Genomic DNA, 23012 nt, shown 5'->3' on the forward strand with positions numbered 1-23012 from the left:
ATTTAAAGAGGTCAGATGGTAATGGTCTTACAGTGATGGTTTAACCTTCTTATGTATCTAAAAGATAAACACGTAGTATAGATATCCCAATGAAATTGACGGCAAGACTAAATCTATAAAAGGAAAAGGTACTTTACTTATACATTTGGTAGAACGTGAAACGAACAATACCTGCTCAGCAGTGCATCGTCTCCAGCTCCTTCTCCTTGCTCCATCTTGCTAGATGTCAGTGCGTCTGCTCTCCATTGTGTCTCTCTCTTCCGGGTTCTCGGAGTGTCACATGATCGCTACTCCATGTGTTTTTCTCCAGCTGTACAGCGTTTGTCTCAGTCTGTCCCAATGCGTTTCAGCCGTTGGGCCTTCCTCTGAGGGTGTCCTGGTACCACCTACTACCATTGTAGAATGTGGCTCATGTGTTCTTTATAATTTATTGATCATAGACATTTTTATTTCTGGCATAGGTGATATATGCTCACGTTTGGTCTATTGATCTTAACATTTATTTATTCATTTATTGTTGTTCGTCTTACAGTGTATCAAATGTATAAGTAAAGTACCTTTTCCTTTTATAGATTGTCTTGCCGTCATTTTCATTGGGATATCTATACTACGTGTCTATCTTTTAGATATACAATGCCTTGCAAAAGTATTCACCCCCCCTTTGCATTTTTCATGTTTTGATGCCTCACACACTGGAATTAAAATTGATTGTTTGAAGGTGTGCATCCTTTCATTCACAGAACGTGTCTACAACTGTGAAGTTGTGTTTGTTTTTTTTGTTTTTTTAATGTGAATCAAACATCATTTAGGACAACATAACAGAAAACTTCAGCGTGCGTAACTATTCACCCCTCTAAAGTCAGTACTTTGTCGAGCCACCTTTTGCGGCAATTACAGCTGCAAGTCGCTTTGGATAAGTCTCTATGAGCTTGCCAAGTCTTGCCCCTGGGATTTTTGCCCATTCCTCAAGGCAAAACTGCTCCAGCTCCTTCATGTCGTATGGTTTCCGTTTGTGAACAGCAATCTTCAAGTCTGACCACAGATTCTCAATTGGATTGAGATCTTTGACTAGGCCATTCCAACACATTTAAATGTTTTCCCTTAAACCAATCGAGTGTTGCTTTAGCAGTATGCTTTGGGTCATTGTCCTGCTGGAAGGTGAACTTCCGTCCCAGTCTCAAATCAAAGGCAGACAAACAGGTTTTGCTCAAGGATATCCCTGTATTTAGCACCATCCATCTTTCCCTCTACTCAAATCAGTTTCCCAGTCCCTGCTGCTGAAAAACATCTTGGGGTGATAAGATGTGTTGGGTTTGCTCCAGACATAGTTTTCCTTGGTGGCCTAAAAGTTACATTTTAGTCTCATCTGACCAGAGCACTTTCCTCCATACATTTGGGGAGTCGCCCACATGCCTTTTGGCAATCTCAAATTGTGTCTTCTTCTTTTTATCACTAAGTAATGTTTTTTTTCTGGCCACTCTTCCATAAAGCCCAGCTCTATGGAGTGTACGGCTTCTTGTGCCCACATGCACATACACCAGTCTCTGCTGTGGAACTCTGCAGCTCCTTCAGGGTTACCTTTGGTCTCTGTGACGCCTCTCTGATTAATGCCCTCCTTGCCCGGTCTGAGTTTTGGTGGGCGGCCCTCTCTTGGCAGGTTTGTTGTGATACCATGTTCTTTCCATTTGATGATGGATATGATGGTGCTTGGGGATCATCAAAGATTTGGATAGTTTTTTTATTTTTTTAATTTTATTATTTTTTATAACCCAAACCAGAATTGTACTTCTCAACAACTTTGTCCCTGACTTGTTTGGAGAGCTCCTTGGTCTTCATGGTGTGATGCCTCTTGCTTAAGCTGGCCATACACTCTACAATTATTGGGGCAAACCGCCCGATATCCGCGGATCGCCCCGATAATTGTAGCGTGTGGGCATGCCAGATTGTCCAGCATGTCAGACCGATGCGATATTTAACAGGTAAATTGTCGGCCGCATCGTGCTGTGTATGCCCAGCCGTGGCCGACAGACAGACATTTCCTGTGTTCCTTCTCATGGAAGGAACAGGGAAATGTCTCCTCTCCCGGGGGCGGAGCGCAGATGTCGGGCTAATACACTGAGAAATATCACAGTGTATGCCGCGGACATCTGCGGCTGGCATGCTGCCAGATAAAATGTCTGTCAGTCTGACAGCCATTTTATCTGGACGTGTGTGCCCAGCTTTAGTGGTATTGCAGCCCCTGGGGCCTTTCAGAAAAGGTGTGTTTATACCCACAGATCATGTGACACTTAGATTTCACACAGGTGGACTTCATTTCCCTAATTATGTGACTTCTGAAGGTAATTGGTTGCACCAGAACTTTTGAGGGGCTTCATAGCAAAGGGGGTGATTACAAATGCACATGCCAATTTTCAGAATTGTATTTATAAAGATTCTTTTTTATACATATTTTTCTCATTTCACTTCACCAAATTAGACTATTTTGTGCATATCCATCACATAAAATTCAGATAAAAAAATAAATACATTACAACCTGTAATGTAACAAAAAAGGTAAAAAGCCAAGGGGTGTGAATACTTTTGCAAGGCACTGTATAAGAAGGTTAGACCATCACTGTAAGACCATTGCCATCTGACCTCTTTACATACACATAGATATAGGGGTGAGCACAGTTTAAAATGTCTTCTGTCCTTGGGTATACTGTACCAGAGGCCAAAGGCACCTCTGATTTACGTGCAGCACACCCCGCTACAATTTACCTCTCCAGTGCGCAAGATCATAAAGATCCTCTGTACTTAGCTTTCCAGAAATACAGTGACTTGTATCTTTTCTGCAATTCATGTTATAGATACAAATTAAAGTTTTGTAAAACTCTTAACACGCATGTTTAGAGACGTGTTCTTATGTGCTTAAACACACGTAAATTTGATCTCTAGTTGCTGCCAACTTCTGGTAATAGTTTACTAATTATAATGTAGCTATTGCTTCAGTCATTAAACCTGGAGTGAAATGAATGTCTGTAACTTCTACCAGAGAGCCTATTTAGACAAAGCAAAGCGCATACATATGATGTTTGGGGTCATTGCTATTTTGTCCCTTACTTTAGGTGCTACTCTGTTGTTTGGGCCACAGGGATAACAAAGTTGGTATATGTGTAAATTTTTTTTCATAGGGACTATATTTGTATAATGCTACCTCCTATATCTGCCAAAAAATTGTATACACCTAGCATAGGAATCAAACGGTGGTTAATTAAGGAGTCCTGCTCAGAGGATCAGAAAACATAATCTCTAAAGTGGTTTTCATGTGTCTTTAAGTCTGATTCATGTTAGCACGCAAATACAATCGCAATTGCCAAAATTTGTTAATGGCTCCCCCTGCCGTCCAGTGCATACAGACACCCACTGAAAGCATCTCAAATCCGCCACTCACGCACATAACCAGGGACATCAAATGCAGATCAGTCGGCTACCAGCCTGCTGAGTAGGTCCAGAGCCGGCTCGAGGTATGCTTAACCAGTGCGGTCGAATGGGGGCGCCACCCCATAGTGGGCGCACCCCTCCTAAACCTCCCGAATTCAGCGGGACATTCCCACTTTTCAGGCACTGTCCCACTGTTCCACCAATGGGCCGTAGTGTCCCGCCGGTGGTCAGGAGGTTGGGCACCGCCGCAGATGTGTGGCGGTGCCAGACCCCTGATGCGCGCGGCATCCAGTCAGTGCTGGTTCGCCCCCAGCCTGGCGTTACATGGGAGGCGTGCCATGCGGGCATGCCCCCAAATAACGTCATTTAGGGGTGTGGCCTATGTTCTTTAGGGACTAAGGGCGCCTCCATCTCGTTCGGCACAGGGCATGGCTCCTACTGGAGCCGATCCTGAGTAGGTCTAACCTGTCGCAGACACTGGGGCTCTCCAGACACGCAGAGTGCTCTCCTGCTGCTAGCAAGAACCCATTGGCTAATGCACACCTAGAAAAGTGTTTAAACGGTCCTGACACATCTGTGTTTCTCTCACCAGCCCCCATTACCTCCCCCAAAAGCTGACTACCTGTCACACACTTTGCAAATGAATCCTCCATGTGAGTGTAATTGCAATACAAGTCCTGTGTGTACGCAGTGCAGCTTCTATGCATGGGCAATGGCTAATCGCTCAATCTGCGTAAATATCGGCATTTGCGTGCAAAGATGAATCAGGCCCTTTATACACTAGATGGGGCTTAAATCAATGAAAAGAGTGGACTCTGTCCTTGGATGTTAATTTTTCATGCGATTGAAAATGACTAGGTACTGAGGCCCTGATTCAGAGCCGGATGCTCTGACAGAGCGCTCACTCTGAATCGGGGCCGGCCTTCTTGTTTTTTAGAGCGGCCTCCTGGCCGCTCGCAAAGCTGTGGGTGGCCACCCACAGCTATAGCGAGCGGCCAGGGAGATGGTCGAGATGGTCAAGACCATCGCGACCATCGGGCTTGCGACGAGACCCTTGTGGTAGGGTCTCGTTGCCGCAAGCCCCAGAGAGATTTTGGCTCTCACAGAGCCGAAATCTCTCCCACTGACATCACTCGTGATGTCAGTGGGGCCGCCCCCAAATGGAGGCGCTCACATGGGAACACCTGTGTTTGGGCAGCCACTCCCCCGGCCCGCTCACCAAAGGGGGCGTGCTGTCACTCAACATCGACAGCACGCCCTCTTTGGTACGAGACCCGGAGATACTGTTTGCCCGTCGCTATCCGGGTCTCGCACATGCGCACGACGGAACCGGCTCCGTCATGCGCATTGGGCCACCATCGACCCACTTGCGAGCGCATAGCGAATCCCTAGTGTTGGTGCACTTAAAAACGGGTGGCACTTCTAATGCTGGTGCACTGTGGGCTGGTTTTGAAGGTTCAGATGCACTCCAAGAAGGAGCTTACATTCACCCTAATGGAATTTTGGAGAGAGAAATTTTTTTTTTTTTTTTTGTATGGCAGGTGTGAATTTTGCATCTTGTACACTCTTAGTGGATACTATGAAAAACATTTTTCGGTTACTATTCTGTCCTGTGTGATCTACTGTATGTGGTATGTCTCTACTCATACTCCTGTGTATAAGTCTAGGTGCTGTACAATAGCATCACACCAGTTAATGGCTAACTACATTTTAAAAAAACATTGTAAATGTGATGACCGTTCACTTCCTGGCATGGCTCCAGTTGGGTTATTTGATTATTTTCGTGAAAACTAGATTAAGCAGTCCATTCTGGATTTGGCAAAACCCAGCAAGATTACCATTTTCAAAGGTCTTTGCAATACAAGTAACACATTTTCGATGTTGCTGATAAAATCACTCTAAATGGGTTTAAAATTGCTTCAAACGTTCCTATATTTCACTGATTACATTGCAAAGGAAATGTTAGTTATTAGGTTGTATATAGGATTTTATTGATTACAATTTAAAGAGAAGTATCATTTTGTTGCTGCTTACGTTAGATACATTGGAGTGTACATTCCATATATGAATCTGCACTTTTTACACTAAGTTTACCTGTTGTATTTATTAACAGCTTTTTATAGAGCAAAGTTTTTGTGCAAAATATAATGTTTAATGAAATACTGACCCCTAGTGGGAAGAATTTTGATTACATAGACTATTTTGCTTCATTGTATACCAAAGATGTTTAATGCATGAATAATATCCTGTTCTCTAGGAAAGTCTGAAATTGCTTTCTAAAATAAAGCTAAATGTGTCCTTTTTAAATGCTACTCTTCTGTTCTTCTTTGTGTGTGTGTGTGTGTGTGTGTGTGTGTGTGTGTGTGTGTGTGTGTGTGTGTGTGTGTGTTTTATTTATCTATACTCTTAAAGCTTGCCAAATAAAGGGGTCTGTCAGCGATTGGGGATTTAGGGTTTCATGTGTTTAGCCTAGACAATTTGTTATTAATGCAGTCTGAATGGGCACAGCAAAGTCTCTCTCTAAGGTTACAGTCCAAGCAAACAGGTGGTGGAAATTACATAATTGTACCCACTAAACAGTTTGTATTTTTCAATGAATAAACCATTATCACTCCTGGTAATTGGTCCCCTAGCAATTTGTCAGGGAATATGTCATGTATTGGTATTTTCTGTTTTGTCTAATTAGATGAAGCATACTATAGCAATACATGACCTACTCCCTCCTGGACCTCTCTTTGATGAAGAATACACTTCCAATACACGATCTATTCCTTGGCAAATTGTTAGTGGATCAATCACCAGAAGGGGGCAAACTGTTATTTATTGTAAACATATTAACTGTATGCTTCATCGAATAAATTACTGCACATTATAAATGCCATTTCTCAGGGAATGTCGAGACTTCCAAAACTGAGTCTCTAGGGAGAATATACCAGCCTCCCAGGTACCTCCCTTATCCCACATGAGGTGGGCGACTCATAGGCTTAATAATATGATTTTTGGTGATGAGGTGCTTGTTACCAGCTCCCTGCTTGGAATACTGCAATTAGCAGCATTGTGCTAGGCATGGGGAAGGGGGGGGGGGGGAAATGATGATGTAATTCTCTGTTGCCCTCCTTACCCAAACAAACACACCACCTATCCATCTGAGTCTACCGCAGAGGGCAATTTTAAAAGGAAGTATGGTTGCTCACTCATTTCATAGGAGTCCTAACCCTAACGGGGTTGTCACCAAAATAAATTGCTAATGAATGAGCCATACATCATTTATATATAGACTTATTCACAGCAATACCTAACCCATTTCATTTTTTATAAAGACCCCCTCCTAATATACCTCTGACTGCTGTCTGCAGACCCCTTTCTTTTTTATACACTTTGTGGCTGAATGGGCATCTTTTTGGATTGAGAACATTTATGCCTGAAGTGACATGAGGTACCTAAATCATAATAGCATTTATTAAGGGACCAACAGATGCCCCTGACACGGGCCCGCTATCCGTTGTCCTTCCATTCGCCTCCATGTATGAAAGAAGCCTGCCAAAATGTCACAATGCCACCACAGTAATGGCTCGTTGTACTCCAGTGACCCATTTTAAAGGTGGATATATCTCATGCACCAAGGATAGGGCTAGTGTAAATGTGCACTGATGGTGATGATGGCTGCACTACAAGCAGATGGATTGTAGATTCATATTATAAATAGATAATAACGTACATCTGGTATTACCCAGGATATACTGTATACACAATAATTATTTGGCATTGCGTATGCATCTCCGTGCACAAACTAGCAATTGTTGAGAACTGCATTTGCAGAGGCTACGCAGACCCAGAGCAGAGTGATTGACAGAATGGTGATGGGGGGGTGTGGTCGGGCGAACGAAGGCGCGCCAGTGCGTTCAATGCCATTGCATGGGCGTGCATAAATTAGCCACTGCGATACCAGACACCGCAGTTAGCAATTCCTGAGCGAGGTCTGACCTGCTTTAACTGTGCATAAGGGTCCTATGTTACTGATTGTTTCACTATGTTGCACTACTATACGGATGTAAGGGGAAGTGGGCGTCCTTTCGTAATGTAAATGCACACATTTAAAAATTAAAAATCACAGCTGATATTTGCAACTGCGTATAAGCAGAATTGTGATCCATGATGAATCAGGCCCTTAGTTTGAATATGGTACAGGTTGAGTCTCCCATATCCAAAATGCTTGGGACCAGGGGTATTTTGGATAACGGAATATTCCATATTTTGGAATTATTGCATACCATAATGAGATCTTGGTAATGGGACCCAAATATTCACACATAATACATTTATGTTTTATATACACCTTATACACACAGCCTGAAGGTAATTTTAGACAATAATTTTAATAATTTTGTGTCTTAGACAGGCAGTTTGCGTACATTGAACCATCAAAAATCAAAGGTTTCATTATCTCCAGTCATGCCAAAAAAATTTGGATATGGGAGACTCAACCTGTATACTAAAGGGCAAAGCTTTGACAAGGAACACAGTCATTCACTCCTGGATAGCAATACAATGTAGGAGTAAATGACAGTGCAGGCAGGCATATTCTCTGACTGTTAAAAATAGGGTATTTCAGGAGCAGAGTGACTGCAGGACAGAAATCAGTATAGCTTTCCAAATCACACTGGTTTAGAAATTACTGCAGTACTGAAATCATTGCCAAGCAGAAATCTCTGCAGACCAACATTGGAGAGCTTGGCATATGAAAATGTGCTTGGTTAGTAACTGTCAGTGCAGGTGCAGTATGACAGTTGATCCTTCAACTCACTTCTCTCCTGTTGGAGCTCTGCCTGCTCCCCACTGGTACATATCAGCCTGTGCCTTCAGATCAGTGCAATTTTAGGCACTGAGGACATCCTGAGCGAACCAAAATTTCAATCCGAGACTCCACGGCCTACTTGGTGGGCACCATGTAGACCTCCCATGGCCCTGGCCAAAAACCTAATCCTGATCAAATTACTCCACCATGCCAAATTTGGTGAATCTAGGTACAAGACTCTGGTCATGCCACACACACACACACACACACTTTGCTTTTTTTTTGCAATTCACATTTTAATTTACTGTACATGTTTTAACAATTTCCAGACCTTTTACATACTGGAGCCCACTGTTTAATAAAATAATCCAATGTTGTCCTTTGCTGTGTGTGCGTTTTTCCTCCTTATTTTACTCAATGTTTGGGTGTTTTTTATTGCATTTGTCATTTTCTTGGTTTCTTGAAAAACGTAAAATAGGGATTTCACTATTTTATTTTTTGTTTCATTTAGATGTTGATTGGTTCTATATTGAAATTGAATTTGTTGCTTTATGAATAATCTAAGGGTACAGACGTGCCCTTATATTGAGGCTAAATTGAAAAAAATTGAATTCTCCCATAGAGAATTCCTGAGGGGGGGCATGGTGTTTAAGGGGCCAGTGGGCCCTAATGCCCTGCATGCTGGTACTTGTGGTTCTCCAAGTACCAGCATGTAGGGGAGGCTTGCTGGGACCTGTTTCACCTGCAAAGAAAAGTATATAACACCACACTTACACAATCAACCCGGCACCCACCGCCCAGGGGTGCCGAGGATAGCCCTGTGTTATCCTCCTAGGCATAAGGTGCCCTGGAGCGGGGGACCCCTTTATTTGGGGGGGGAGGCCCAGCTTCCCAGGGATGCCCAGCCTGGACTCGTTCGCGGTCAGGGTTAATGCTTTGGATGGGGGGACCTGGTGAAAGGTTTCCCCTGGCTGTGGCATCATCCCCTCCCTAGAAAGAGCTCTGTGCTAGTTATGAAAAATTTAGGGGACCCCTATGCTTTTTTTTTTTTTTGTCCCCTGTATTTCCAAATCCTGGACCGGCTTGACTGAGCCCAGTGCTGATTGTGCTAAATACAGGGGACCCCTAAGTCTCTCGTTTTTTTATTTTATTTTACACATATTCAAATTTTAACATAGATGCATCTGTGTCTTATTGATTTTATTTTCTCAGATGCATACCCAGCGCCGGTGAGGCCCCTGTACACAGTCCTGCTGCTGCCACGGCTCCGCACCCCCACTGCTACCACTGCCCCGCACACCTGCAGCCCGCCTCCGCAGCCGTCTCTCACTCTGCATCCCCAAAACACCACCTGTGTGCTGGCCCCACCTCCACCTGCGCTAGTGTACCATACTGTTGCCCTTCTCCCCTGAAGGTGGCCCGGTTTGCTCCTCCAAATCCTGATAGTTAATAATAAATTTTTTAAAATAATTCCATAGACAAGAAAAACACTCTGTACCCCCATCAACGTTGCTCTATTCTCCCAAACTGTGCCACTCTGTCTCCCCTCCATCCTCACCACTGTTTTCCACCCATCTGAATCACTTTGGCTCCCCTCCATCTGTGCTGCTTAATTCCCCCCCCTCCACGCCTTTGTCTCCCCCCCCCCGCATTCACCCCACCCTTAGCCCTTCTGTGAAGCTCTATCTTCTGCTCAGACCAGTTGCATAGACTGCATGTGTGTATTCGAATGAGCACACAATTCTTTGAATTTGCTGCGCCACCATTTTGTGAGTAACAGCAATCTCATTCTGTGAGAGTGCTGAATATGCAGTTAACCACATGATGTGATGGCATACCATATCTGCATTGCGCAAGGGACATGTCCATTTAGGCGTCAGCCTTATTGATTGCAATTTCATTGCTTTTTAAAGCTTGAGTGGTAGAAAATCAGTAGGTTTTGTGAAAATTCAGATCATGTCTAAGAAGCTTTAATGGGACGTGTGAAACTGTAAGGTTTTTTGTCTATGGAATACCCTTATCTGCCACGCAATGAGGGTTTAGCAATTCATGGCACTGTGCCACCAAGTATTACCAAAATGTCCAGCTGAGAACATTGCTGTGAATCTTTATAATGTGACAGTTGCTAATACCACAGTGTCGGTGGTTTGAAATATGTGACCTGTTAGGGGTTTTAAGGACCAGGGTTGAGAAATACTGCAGTAGACAATCAGTGGAAAATTATATTTATTCTCTGCATACTAGCTGGAGTTCACCTCACTTACTAGTGGTCTATGTACAGATGTGTCCTGCTATAGCTTCACTGCATATGCAGCGAATTGCGCCATGAATGGATACGTGCACTGCGATTGCACACGCGCCTTCATAGGAAGGCATGGTGCAATCTCAGTGCGCGCCATAGCGTATGCTGCTGCCGGTAATCACGTGGCGCGATGTGTGCGCACGTTTGTAGCGCGATCGGCAAAGATGCAGCAGGATACATCCGTACGATCCCCTGGTTGAACTACATTGTTAATAACAACAACCGTGTTTTGATCAAAAAGGAATTCTGTTTCCTATGAATAGCCTGTTATGGCTTGCTATACCCCTGATGAAGTCCCATGGATGAAACGCGTAGTGTGATTTTTTTATGGAACATATTGGTCTGGTAACAACCAGGAACAATTAGCCCAATAATCGGGCCAGATAAAAGATTAGTGTTGCCAATATACCATTGGTGGTGTTCTATTATTAATTGAAGTAAGTTTTTATGTATATGTCTTTTGTCTGTTACTTTTTAAGCAAAATAAATTTGCAATACCTCACTCTAAAAGCTGTTGTGCTACTCTCTGGGTGCTTCTGGTGCAAGGGTCTCATTATAGAACCTGACTGTATAAAGACCTACCATCTGTGGTCATCTCCTCATTGAAGATACCATCCAATCCATTCCACTACCCCAACGGGTGAATTCTAATGTGTGAGGATAAATTGCGTATAAAAGTAGTACCAGGATTGGACTCTTTAAGGATTTAAAAAAAAATTCTCTATATTACATTTGTGGCCCCTTCTGGACATTTTTTTTGTATATCATGAATTTTTGGGATCCATTCTTGACTGAGGATCTGATTGGAGGATGCGGCTAAGTCGATAACACTACATTGTTATTCCCTATTCTAGTTCAGAAGAAGTGTACATCTTACTGTTTCGGGGCTAGTCACGAGTGTCGGGCGCGCTGTAAATTGCTTTACGTCCGGAATTGTGCATGGGATTAGCCGTGCTATAGGCAGCTTCTCCCATGCTGTCTTGCGCAAAATAGTGACTGTCTCTATTCTACTGAATAAGTACACTAGAAGGTCTTGCCTTCCTATTTTTTCTTATTACCCTGTTGTTACTTTGATAGTGCTGCTTACTTTGCAGGTTTATTGTTGTTGTTACTATTTATTAGTATTATTATGATTTACAGCATATCTGAGAATCTGAATATTGGAAATTGACTGAAAGTGTTGCAATTTTTATTAAACACTTATCTGTGGAAGGGGGGTGGCTAAATATTACTGTCCCCTTTCCCTTCCATCCACCTATAGATCCACTCAGATATGTGTATTTGCAGTATTATACAGTGCTTTCATGTATAGAGATGTATGCTAGTGCTCTCCACTTAAAGTGGTGATGAGAATCTGTGTATAAATCTGTGGCATGTAGTTTCTTACAGCTGCCAGTGAAATCTCAATGCAGTTGGACACTTGGTGACTATAATCTTTCTATCTTTGTACAGAGTTCTGGAGAGCTGACCCAGAGTGCAGATGAAGACTGTTTCCTGGATGCCCCTCTACTGCCTTCGCAGAAACTTCAGTCTGAGATCCAGCCAACCTTTCTCCCGATTCCCACAGTCAGCGTTAGCATTTTACTAGTACTGCTGCAGGTGGGCAAGTGCCAAAATTATAAATGCCTATAAAATTAACTGTTTTTGGTTCCAAACAGACAGATGTATTGGCTAATATAGTTCTATAATATAGAACGTTTTAGATGCATGTTATCTAGGTTCGTATACCATTACTCTTAGGCTATTATTCTCAAATAACTGAAGGGTTTTAATCTAAGGCAAGAGGTTGTATTAGGTGTGTTTAAAGTAATGCTGGCTGTACAGTACGTGTGTTGAATACTAATGGTGCACTGGAACAGATTATATTACTCACTTTCGTCTTTACAAAATGAGAGTAAACAAGAGTTTTCCAATCTCTGTCCTCAAGGTGCCCTAACAGTTCAGGGGGCCGATTCACTTCAGCGCGCTATTGATAGCGCCAGGAGGGAGCTCCCAGAGCTATTCAATTCAGCGCGCCGTTAGAGTAACTAAACTATTTCTTATTCCTCCTGAGAGTGCAAAGAAAAATCTGACTAAAGTGGCGGCCGCAAGTCTGTTTTCCTGCTTAGCAAGGCGCTAACAGCCTTGCGGCCACCACTGTAATCAGAGAATGCTGGTTCTTGCAACTAAACACCCAGTTTAAGTCGTGTGAACCAGCATTTTCTGACTTAACTTGCAACTGTCTGACTACACCGCACAAGGAATTGAATAGCTCTGTGACCAACTTCCCAGCGCTATGCAACTTGCCCTGAATTGAATCGGCCCCTAGGTTTTAAGGCTATCCATGCTTGACCACAGTCGACCTTAATTAGTACTTCAGTCAATTTGATTTAACCACCTGTTCTCAACCATGGATCTCTCTAAAACCTGAGCTGTTTGGGTGCCTTGAGGACCGTGTTTGGGAACCTCTGTCGTAAACATTTCTTTTCACTAACTGGTCCCACTTATCACTAAAATAATATCAGAAAGCTAATTAATAGGACCAACGGTTATATATAGATTCAGGCACACGATATTGGCAAACACATTTCAAATAATTGGGATTTGGATGAAAGGTTGGCAATGAACAGGTCGACAGTCAATAGGTTAAAACCAGATTGTCGACATGCAGTAGGTTGACCGTTTCAAATGGTCAAAAAAAAACATGTGTTTTGACCATTTTTGTGTTATGTTTATTTGTTTTTAGGTTTAGGCTGCTGGAGGAGATGGTTAGGGTTAGGCTACGGTTAGGTTAAGGGACAGGAGATGGGTTAGGGTTAGGCCCCAAGGGGAGGATTAGGGTTAAAATACAATAAAAATGGGTGTCGACAATTTAAAACTGTCAACCTTTTTTACCTGTTGACTTTTTGTTCATGTTGACCAACTAGTGTCGACATTCTTACTGACGATCCTTTATACCACACGCCAAATAATTACACTACAACATACGTGCACATGTAAAGCACAGCTTTAACCTGTTATAATATAATTTATTACACTTGGCATTAATAAGCAAGTATTCTATATTGTTATCAGTTGGAGACAAATCCAACATCTGTATTTATTTTACTGTTGACCACATGCACTACCACATTGTGGTCTGTAGATGTCACACATTCACATTTTTGTCATTTAAATGGTCTAGCAATACCTATAATAGACTTCGCATTGTAAAATAAAGAGAGAAAATGGTAACACAAAAAAAGATCAAATTGCTTTGTAATTTTTTTTTATGATTTTTTTTATTTTTTTGTGTTTTAAGATGGTGCTATTTCTGCAACATATAAAAAAATTAACGTCAAAACACCACCAAGCACAAATTAAATTCTGTTAAATATTTAGGAACTAGAAATGTACATGCTATGTTTTACAGTTTGTTTTAGTGGAAATTATAGGGTAATATTTATCTGTAAAATTCATACTGTAGACAAATCATTATATTCTAGTCTATTTGTTTTAATCTAATATTTGAATTGTTGTTGTGTGTGCCATAGTAGCTATACTCTCTTGCAACTGTAAGTAACCAAAATCAATTGCGCTCAAACTGGCCTGCTAAGTGGCTGGTAGGAATGGACTGCCCGCTTTACCAGTCAATGTCACTGAGGTTTGTGACATGGGAACAAGAAAGCTATATATACAGTGCTCCCCTGAACCTAAAAGTTATAGTACATTCCATAAGAAGTATTGGAAATAAAGCCATCTTAAGTAATAATAGAATATAAATATTTTTAAGCAGTGTTATGGCAAATATTTACATTAAATAATCATTTTTAGACTAATATCCAAACGGAAATAACCTGAAAATCTTGAAAACTTTTTTTTTTTCCAGGTGGCGTTTGTAGTTCTGACTTCTATTGCTGGGTATTTTTGCTTATTCAATGATGAGAAGAATATATGCAAGAATTACACCAAGCCATTTAATCTAACCACCATTGTGATCATTTCCAAAGTCATTCTGTGGTTGTTTCATGTGCTCAATGAGCGTTTTGTCCAGCACCAGCATTGCAGTGCGAGGAACCGAGGCTACCTTAACCTGTACCGATCCACTAGGCATTTTACGACGCTTCCTCTAATGATACACTCCACAGGTACTGCATTATGTGTCCTATATAATTCCTATGTATAACTGTCTTTTTTTAATAAATAATCCTTTTTTTTATATAGCACTGTACATTTAATGTCTGTTTTTTGTTTTGTGTCTATTTTCTTAATTTTTCTATTTTTTTTTTTTTTTTTTTAAATTTGTTTATTTTCTGTAGCAATTTAGTGTTTGTGTGATCACTTGCTCTTCTTCCCTTTACTCCACATGTAAAGCTGTACTTGGTAGTAAGCTTGATTCCTTGCCATTTGCTCTGACTAGTAGCGGTTTTTAAATGCTGGATAGGATGTGACTTGCATGTGACAGTAAAGGTGCGTACTACACACTAGACGATATTATGCACGATTTGGCCAATTCCGACGGATCGGAATGACAAATTGTGCAGTGTACACTAACGATGATTCTGCGCGTGCCCGTGGGTCGTCCGTCGTATCCTCAGTCAGATGCTACCTACAGCAGGTAAGATCTGGCAATCTCATTAACGATTCGCGGTATATAGTTCAGTGTTTAGGCACTAACGATATGTCGTTCCAATCCATGCGATGCCAACGTCATTTGACACAGATCAGATGCATGATGTACGGATCAGTGAGATCCATCCTTGCATCAGTGCTAAAAATTGATTGAAAAGTGTAAACAAAAAAAAAAAATAAAAAATTTTTCAGGGCCTGTCCTGGTTGTGAATATACAGGGGACAAAAGATGTAGGGGTCCCCTGTATTTAGCACATCCAGCAGTGGGCTAAATGTTTTTGGAGATACAGGGGACAAAAGGAGTAGGGGTCCCCTTTATTTTCCATAACCAGCACCAGACTCTTTCTAGTGGGGGAGTAATGCCACAGCCAGGGCAACCCTTTCACCGGGTCCTTGTGGACGTGGGGACCCCCCAATAATGGGGTTTTTCTTTCCTGGGCATGCACGGCCTGGGCTGAAAGCCCGGGGCTATCCCCAACACTCCTGGCCGGATGGTACCAGGTTGATTTGTGTAAAATATGTAAAATAGTTTTTTTAAAGTGTATTACAGGTCCCAGCAAACCTCCCCTGCATGCTGCTACTTTGAGAACCACAAGTACTATCATGTGGGGCATTGCGGGCCCGCTGGTACCTGTAGTTTACCTGAAAAAGAGATATTAAAACAAAGACCGTACACACATAAACTGTGACAGTGTAAGTTTATTAAAACATACATGCACACTCACAATCGTACATACTCACCTAGTATCCCTGAAGCCATTCATGTCCACTTAAAAATCCATGGAAAGCTAAAAAAAAAAAAAATTCCATACTCTCCTTTTCCTGGCGTGGAACACGTCCTCTTCGTTCCGAGTAGGCATCCACGGTCTTTTAAAAATAAAAAATAAAATATATATGTATGTATGTGTGTGTGTGTGTGTGTGTGTATATATATATATATAATATAATATAATAATTTTTTATGTATATTTACTAATATTATTTGTCCCGGACCCACGAACACAGTTCTGTCCTTCTACCTCTCTCGGCCAATGAGCGGTTCCCACCATTAACGTTAAGGTTGCCTTAGCGGTTATCACCTTTGACTTCAATGGTGGGAACCACTCATTGGCTGAGAGGCGGAAGGCTCATTTCTCTCAACCAATAAAAGCTCAGAACCGGGTTTTCTGGGTAGTACTGTTCTTAGAGGACAGTGCAGGTTGAGTCTCCCATATGCAAAATGCTTGGGACCAGGGGTGTTTGGCATATGGGTATATTCCGTATTTTGGAATGTATGCATACCATAATGAGATATCTTGGGAATGGGACCCAAATCTAAACACAGAATACATGTGTTTTATATACATCTCAACACACAGCTTGCAGGTCATTTTATACAATATTTTTGATAATTTTGTGACTCAAACAAAGCATGTGTACATGCATGAAATTCATTTATGTTTCATATACACCTTATGCACACAGCCTGAAGGTAATTGTATACAAAATTTTTAATTTTGAGCCTTCAACAAAGTTTGTGTACATTGAACCATCAAAAAGCAAAGATTTCACTATCTCAGTCATACTGAAAAATTCCGTATTTCGGAATATTTGGGTATGGGAGACTCAGCCCAGTACTGTGTTCGTGAGTCTGGGACAAATCGTGTTTTTTTTTTTTTTTAAAGAAGATCATGGATTGTTTGTCATGTCGACACTGATGAAATGTTAGCATGATTAGAAAGTCTACAAAACATTCCTGGTGGTCTAGTGGTGACTTTCCTCATCCGGGGGCTACAGCGGTCTCTTAAGAGTCCGGCAGTTAGCTGATGATGATTTCTGGTGGTGAGTATATCTAAAGGCACACATCCACTAGCAGACCTCAAAACGACTGCGCGATTACGACATTGTAATCGTGCAGTCGTTTGTCAGTCTGTGATGAGCCTGCACTGAACGAGCAGTCATTCAGTGTAGGCACATCAATCATCTGCAAACATGCTCAACCTGACGTTACTATCGGGTTGTCCAGCATGTTTGCCCGATGATGTCTAAAATGACCAGCGGGAGCGTGCATCTCTGGTCGTTTTAGACATTTTAATGAACTATTTACGAACGATAACGATATCATTCAATCGCTCAATTTAATTGTGTAGTGGATGTGTGCCTTAACCCTATCCTCCCTCAGCCTAACCCTGACCCTCCGGTCCGTGAAAATGTTGACATTTTACATTTCCACATTGTGAACATGTCAACGTTCTGCAGATGTGGACATGTTGCATGTTGACATTTCAACAGTCGAAATCATAACTGATGACATTGTGTCGACATTGTATGACTGCATCCCAGAGAAGAAGTGATACTTTGGCAATTACTATATTTGAGAGAGAAAATTAAAATGGGCTCTCAACTTTGTTTGCTAGGGCTGATCCCTCTGCTTATCTGAGTTCTCATGTTCTTCACATTAATTCTATTTATTTGCATTTATTTAATAAATTAAAAACATCTCTCATTGACCAGTGTATTACTCGCAAAATGTAGGGGTTCACGTCTTCTCCAGTCCATATAGCATCCCAGAATTTTGGCAAACCTATAAACCACGTTACTGCTCCTTCTGGAGCCCTGTCGCGAATGAGAGGTCACTCTGGGACACACTCTATAGGAATGAATGTGGATGCGCTGGTTGGTCAGTTTGCTGCAGTTCCCACGCTATGATCAATCAGGTGAGAGAAATATATCTTTGGGACGATGATCTCAGCCATGATGCTGGATTTTATTCCTTAGTACTTAAACCCGTTATTGCACACCACTAGACCTGATTAGATGGGCATTATTCCTAATTTTATTAGTAGTTTTTAAACATTTTTTATTTACTTTTCCAGTAATGATGAGCCAAGGCCCTTGAAACTCTTACTGTTATTGGCTTGGTTCAGTTACACTGCATAACAATGAAAATGTTTCCGATGTGAAAATAGATACTTCTAATTGATTTCAGAATGCAAAGAATGAATATGACATTTAAAACTCTGTTAGCAGGGGGTTCGGAGATATAGCCCATTTATGACGGTGTAGGGGTATTCCTAGTGAAGTGGGCAGAATGGAGAGAATCTTACCAGCAATCTGCGTTCTGCGCAGAGGGGGAGGGGTCTAATGACCCAATTAAATTAATCAGTTATTTGTCCCCTCCCCTATTCAAATATATGCGATTCACGGGATTACCCACACAAGATAACTGTGGTGCACTGAGTGACAAGCATAGTGAGCGATTCCACCAAGACATTTCAGCAATGGAACAAAGATATCAGGGTAGGTGAATCATTACTGTTGGACAGTGACAAGAGATGCCCCAGAAGAGGAGTACAAGCGACAAGCAAAGAGAAAGCACCCCCATGAATAGGCCACTATATTAGATAGTACTTTCTTATGCTGTATGTTTGTTTCGTATACTGTATTTTTGTTTCGTTTTGTGTTCTTATTTGTGATTGATTGAATTAAAACAACTTTTATTTATTTTCTATCAAGAAAATATCAGATTATTTTAAAATAGTTCTCACTATGACTATATTACTAATGTACATACAGTATAGTCCAAGTAGTGTAGCTCAAAAAATAGCTCAAAAAAGAAAGCTAGTAAAAACATTCTGAAATCATTTTAGTTTTTCTTGAACTCAAATTAGTAATGTATGAATATTTTTAGAAAGGAAACAAATTAAAAGTATTAATTTGTTGTACAGTGTTATTAGTTTGATGCTGTTATGGATCCATCGCTCTAATGTCCATTCGGGCTAACCAATATTACACTCAGGAGAAGTCATTGGATACAGTCATGTCAGTGTAAGCGTGAGTTTGGAGATTCCGTATAGTGCCAAGCCTCTCATCTGTTTGAACTTCCAGGATTCAGGGACACTAAAACACAGGAGGATATTTGATAGTGTGAAATCATTTTAATGCTCCGAAAACACAAATGTTAACAGTTGCACTTATAACAAATTCTTAAAGTACAAGTCGGACCAGATGTAAATGGGAAACACAAATGAAATCACCAATGTGTACCTCCCAAGGTAGGTGCTCATCTGCGGCAGTCATTCCTCCCACCTACAACAGGTGATTGTATCACACACATTCCAAAGCAGAGCCGTAACTAGACTTTTTGGTGCCATGTGCCAAAGAGAGCATTGGTGCCCCCCCCATTTTTTAAATAGGGACATGAGATCGTACACCTGAAAAAGGGCCATGGCCTCATGGGGAAGGACTAGGAACAGATAGGGGATGCCAGGTGCTGGTGGGGATAAAAAAGGAAGCTACAGGTGACAATGATAATAAACAGGAAAGTTGACAGGCCTAAACAGCGCCCCCTGCCCAGGCCCGTCAAGAGCTGCACTAGGCCCCTGTAAAAAAAGGGGGCTTGACCTAATCGCGGTAGCTGTGGCTACGCCCCCTTAGTTAAAAAATGTTACGTTACAGCTCTGCGAAGTGCCTGCGAGGGGGGCGCAGTGGGCCCGCTCTGCCCGGCTCATAACCGGTAGGGGGCGCGATCGCTCCTCCCACAGGCATACTGTATGAGACTGCTGTGGCTGCTTATTATTGCACTACCCTTGTTGCAGCCCTGTTCCAAAGAGTATGTGCCACATTGGAGATTGCTCCCTTGATGTCTAAGGGACATATTTGTATGACCTACTTTTGTTAGCCCCATTTAGGAATTTTCACTTCTATAATTTTGGGTATTTGTATGTATACAATTTTCTGTCAGATAACTGTCCAATCTGGCTGGTTGCAATGAAAACCTGGTAATGTATGGGAGTAAATGACAGTCGATCAAATGGTTTTAAACACTGAAAAAAGGACAAAAAAAATTGTTCAAATTGGTTAAATTCGTGTGTTTTAACCAATTTGTCTGAACAACCATTTTTGGCTATTTTTTAGTGTTTGTGAGCAAATGGATGACTGTCATTTGTTCCCATACATTACCAGGTTTTCATTCCAACCAGCCAGGTTGGACAGATATCTGACAGAAAATTGTATAGTGGATGGCCAGCTTTAGTTTCTCTAGGCTGCTTCCTATGCGCAATTATATGTACTCCACCATCTCTTTATTTTACACACATTGGCATCGCATATTTATACTAGATAGTTTCCCTATTAATGTATCTGTCCTTTTGAATTTCCCAGAATCCCGAGAATGCAGCCTCCTAGGAAAGCTTTGCTAACCTTCTATATTCCTGGATTAGCAATGGGAATAACCCTTCCCCTTTTGATGTGGTGGATCAAGCCTAGCTTAGTGCCTATAAACAGTGGCACCTGGTGCGGGGAAGGACGATATGCCGCGGGGAAGGACGATATGCCGCGGGCTGCCGGGAAGGGGTCGTTGCCTCGTGGCCGAACCCTTGTGGTCTTGTTGTTACTGGGGGGGTGCCAGAGGTTCGGACTACCCTGTGTGCAGTGCCGGCCGGCTCACTCACAGCTGTCTGGAGCAGAGTGCTGCACTTATTATACAGTGCAGCACCCGGCTCCTGTCACTGAGGGGGAATCTGCACCTTGGTGTCACCCCTCTGCGGGTAAAACCCAAGTGCGGCCCGCACCCCTCTTGTGACGCCACTGCATGTATGAAGAATATGTTGATTCAAACAAGTATTTCATCTTAAGCTCCAATATTGGGCAACCTCATCTTCACTCACAAAATGGAATTATCTGACTTTTAATTGATAGGGTTAATATTTCTACATTTTACATTGTTAAAGGATACATTTCATAGGAGGCAGGCCATTAGGGTACAAGCACCAGACGAATTGACATTCTTAAAAATAAATTGAATTGCTGTCACCAACCTTGTCTAAGGCCCTCACTTGTATATGTGATCTCTTACTTCCACCTTCCCATTTGAAAGATGTGCGAAAAGAGCGTCTGGACATTACTCCAAGTCATCATCCAGCAGGGGAGGAGACGACGCTCTTTTCTGCGTCATTACCTTAGAGCAGTGGTTACCAAACTTTTTTGAACCACGGCTCCCTAGAGTATCAGCATTGTATTCATGGCACCCCTAAGCCAAACGTTTGTTATTGAGAAATTCAGAAAGAAATGTAGTAAAGTGAAGTAAATTGTGCTAACCTGTCATCCTTAGGTTCAGTTATGTGGTGGTGGGCAGGTTTGCGCTTCTGTTTTGTTTACATATTTACATTACATTGACTATAAATAATTTGATTTGGAGCTGGACCCCCAACCTGAGACACCCCTGCAAGTGTCCCAAGGCACCCCAGGGTGCCACGGCACACAGTTTGGGAACCACTATCTTAGAGGATACTTTATAGGGCATACTTACCACCTGCACATTCTCATACAATTGGACCTGACCCAAGATTGAAGATTATTACTTTTGAGTTGTTTCTGCTTGGAATTACTGACTCTTTGAGCCTCAAAAATAATTTGTTGGTTTTTTTACTTCCACTGTTGTTTTGTGCCAGAGGGAATATAATACTACAGTGGGAATCTCCGGAACTGCTGTCAGCAGTATGTGGATAGGGAGCATTAATGTGGATAGAGAGCATTAACGACGCTCTTCTAAACTATATACTTGTCTACTTGTGGAGAAGCTGCCCAGACAAGTTTGAGAAAGTATGAACTTTATTGTTGAACTCTAGTGCTATTTTTTCTAACAATATAGCCTTTGGGATTGGTCTACATTGCAGCATTGCTTAATTAGCTGTAACTGTATTTGGGTAGTTTATTATTCTGTGCTGACAGGTGGGAGGAGGAGAGGTATTAATGGAAGAACATGTTTGTTATAGTGGTTTGGTTGGATTGTTTTAAAAATGTAGGAAAAAATGATAATTTTGTGCACATTTTTGTTTATACAGATTAAATACTTAATTAGTCCACATTGCAAATACTGGGAGAGGTGACAGGTTATAGAGAACTATACTATGTAGAGTCTAATCAAAATTTAATATTTTAACATATTTAAATATATATTTGTGTACTATATAAATTACTGTTAATAAATAAATATTATGATATATAAAATGCACATGTCTCTAGTGACAAATGTCATAAAGGTTTTGTTTTACATTAGGATGATTATTATTTTTGTTAAAGTATGTATCTCAAGGTGCCTTTTTAATGTCTTTTAAAATGTTTCACATGCAGCCACAAGGTGGTGCTAGCTGGCCAAATACACCTGCACCAGTTTAACATATGTTATTCATTTATACTTCCACATAAGCTAATGAGCTTCTTTATGAAAAAACTCTGTCCAAATTCTGTTATGTAGCACACCCTGATACTAATGCATTGGAAATGGGCCTTATCAGCGTACCCCAAATTCATTGCTTACTGTACATTTCTGAGACTTTTGATAGATGGCAGGTGGAGGGGGTGACCCCAAAGGCATAGAGAGCAGCTCTGACCAAATTGACTCCTATGATAAACTTTTGATAGTTGTGTGCTATCCCTCCAGCACCAACACCTTTACTAGTATGAGGCACTAGAACCCTGTTATGGACTATGTAAGCCACACCGTATCCTACTCTGTGCTATCAATACTTACCTACAGATATCTGGGGTTCTTCCTGACTCTTGGGGAGCAAAGAACTCTCCCGGATCCTGCTCTCTTCCTTAGCATTACACTGTGGTGGTGGGCTGTGAGAACACCTTTCTCATACCCCCTACACATGAAAGTAGGTTTCAGCCATTATGTTAATTGCATATATATTTTGTTATAATTATTCTATTTACTTCTATTGCACTAACACAATTTGTAGTTCTTAAACATTGAGGAAAGATGTTTGAGAATAGCCAAGGAAAGCATAAGATTGCGTCAGTAACATGACTTTGACTATTAGGGTCAGTAATAAGTACACTCTGTTCTATGTTCTGTTCTATGCAGATTTTATTTTTATTTATTTTTACGTCAACTTTAATGATGAAGAATAAAGAA

At 41.5% G+C, this 23012-nt stretch overlaps 1 protein-coding gene across 2 annotated transcripts in view; it reads left to right on the plus strand.

Annotated features, from left to right (window-relative positions):
* TMEM192 (transmembrane protein 192) overlaps nt 1–23012 on the plus strand; it is a 79062-nt gene that overhangs the window by 10739 nt on the left and 45311 nt on the right. For both annotated transcript variants that reach the window (XM_088450272.1, XM_088450273.1), the window contains exons 2-3: nt 11973–12119; nt 14368–14626. In XM_088450272.1, coding sequence (XP_088306398.1) covers nt 11973–12119; nt 14368–14626 — 406 coding nt within the window. The remainder of the gene's footprint in view (nt 1–11972; nt 12120–14367; nt 14627–23012) is intronic.

The sequence above is a fragment of the Taudactylus pleione genome, unplaced genomic scaffold (assembly GCF_031769625.1).
Source record: "Taudactylus pleione unplaced genomic scaffold, aTauple2 ptg000513l, whole genome shotgun sequence".
NCBI classification, from domain to species: domain Eukaryota; kingdom Metazoa; phylum Chordata; class Amphibia; order Anura; family Myobatrachidae; genus Taudactylus; species Taudactylus pleione.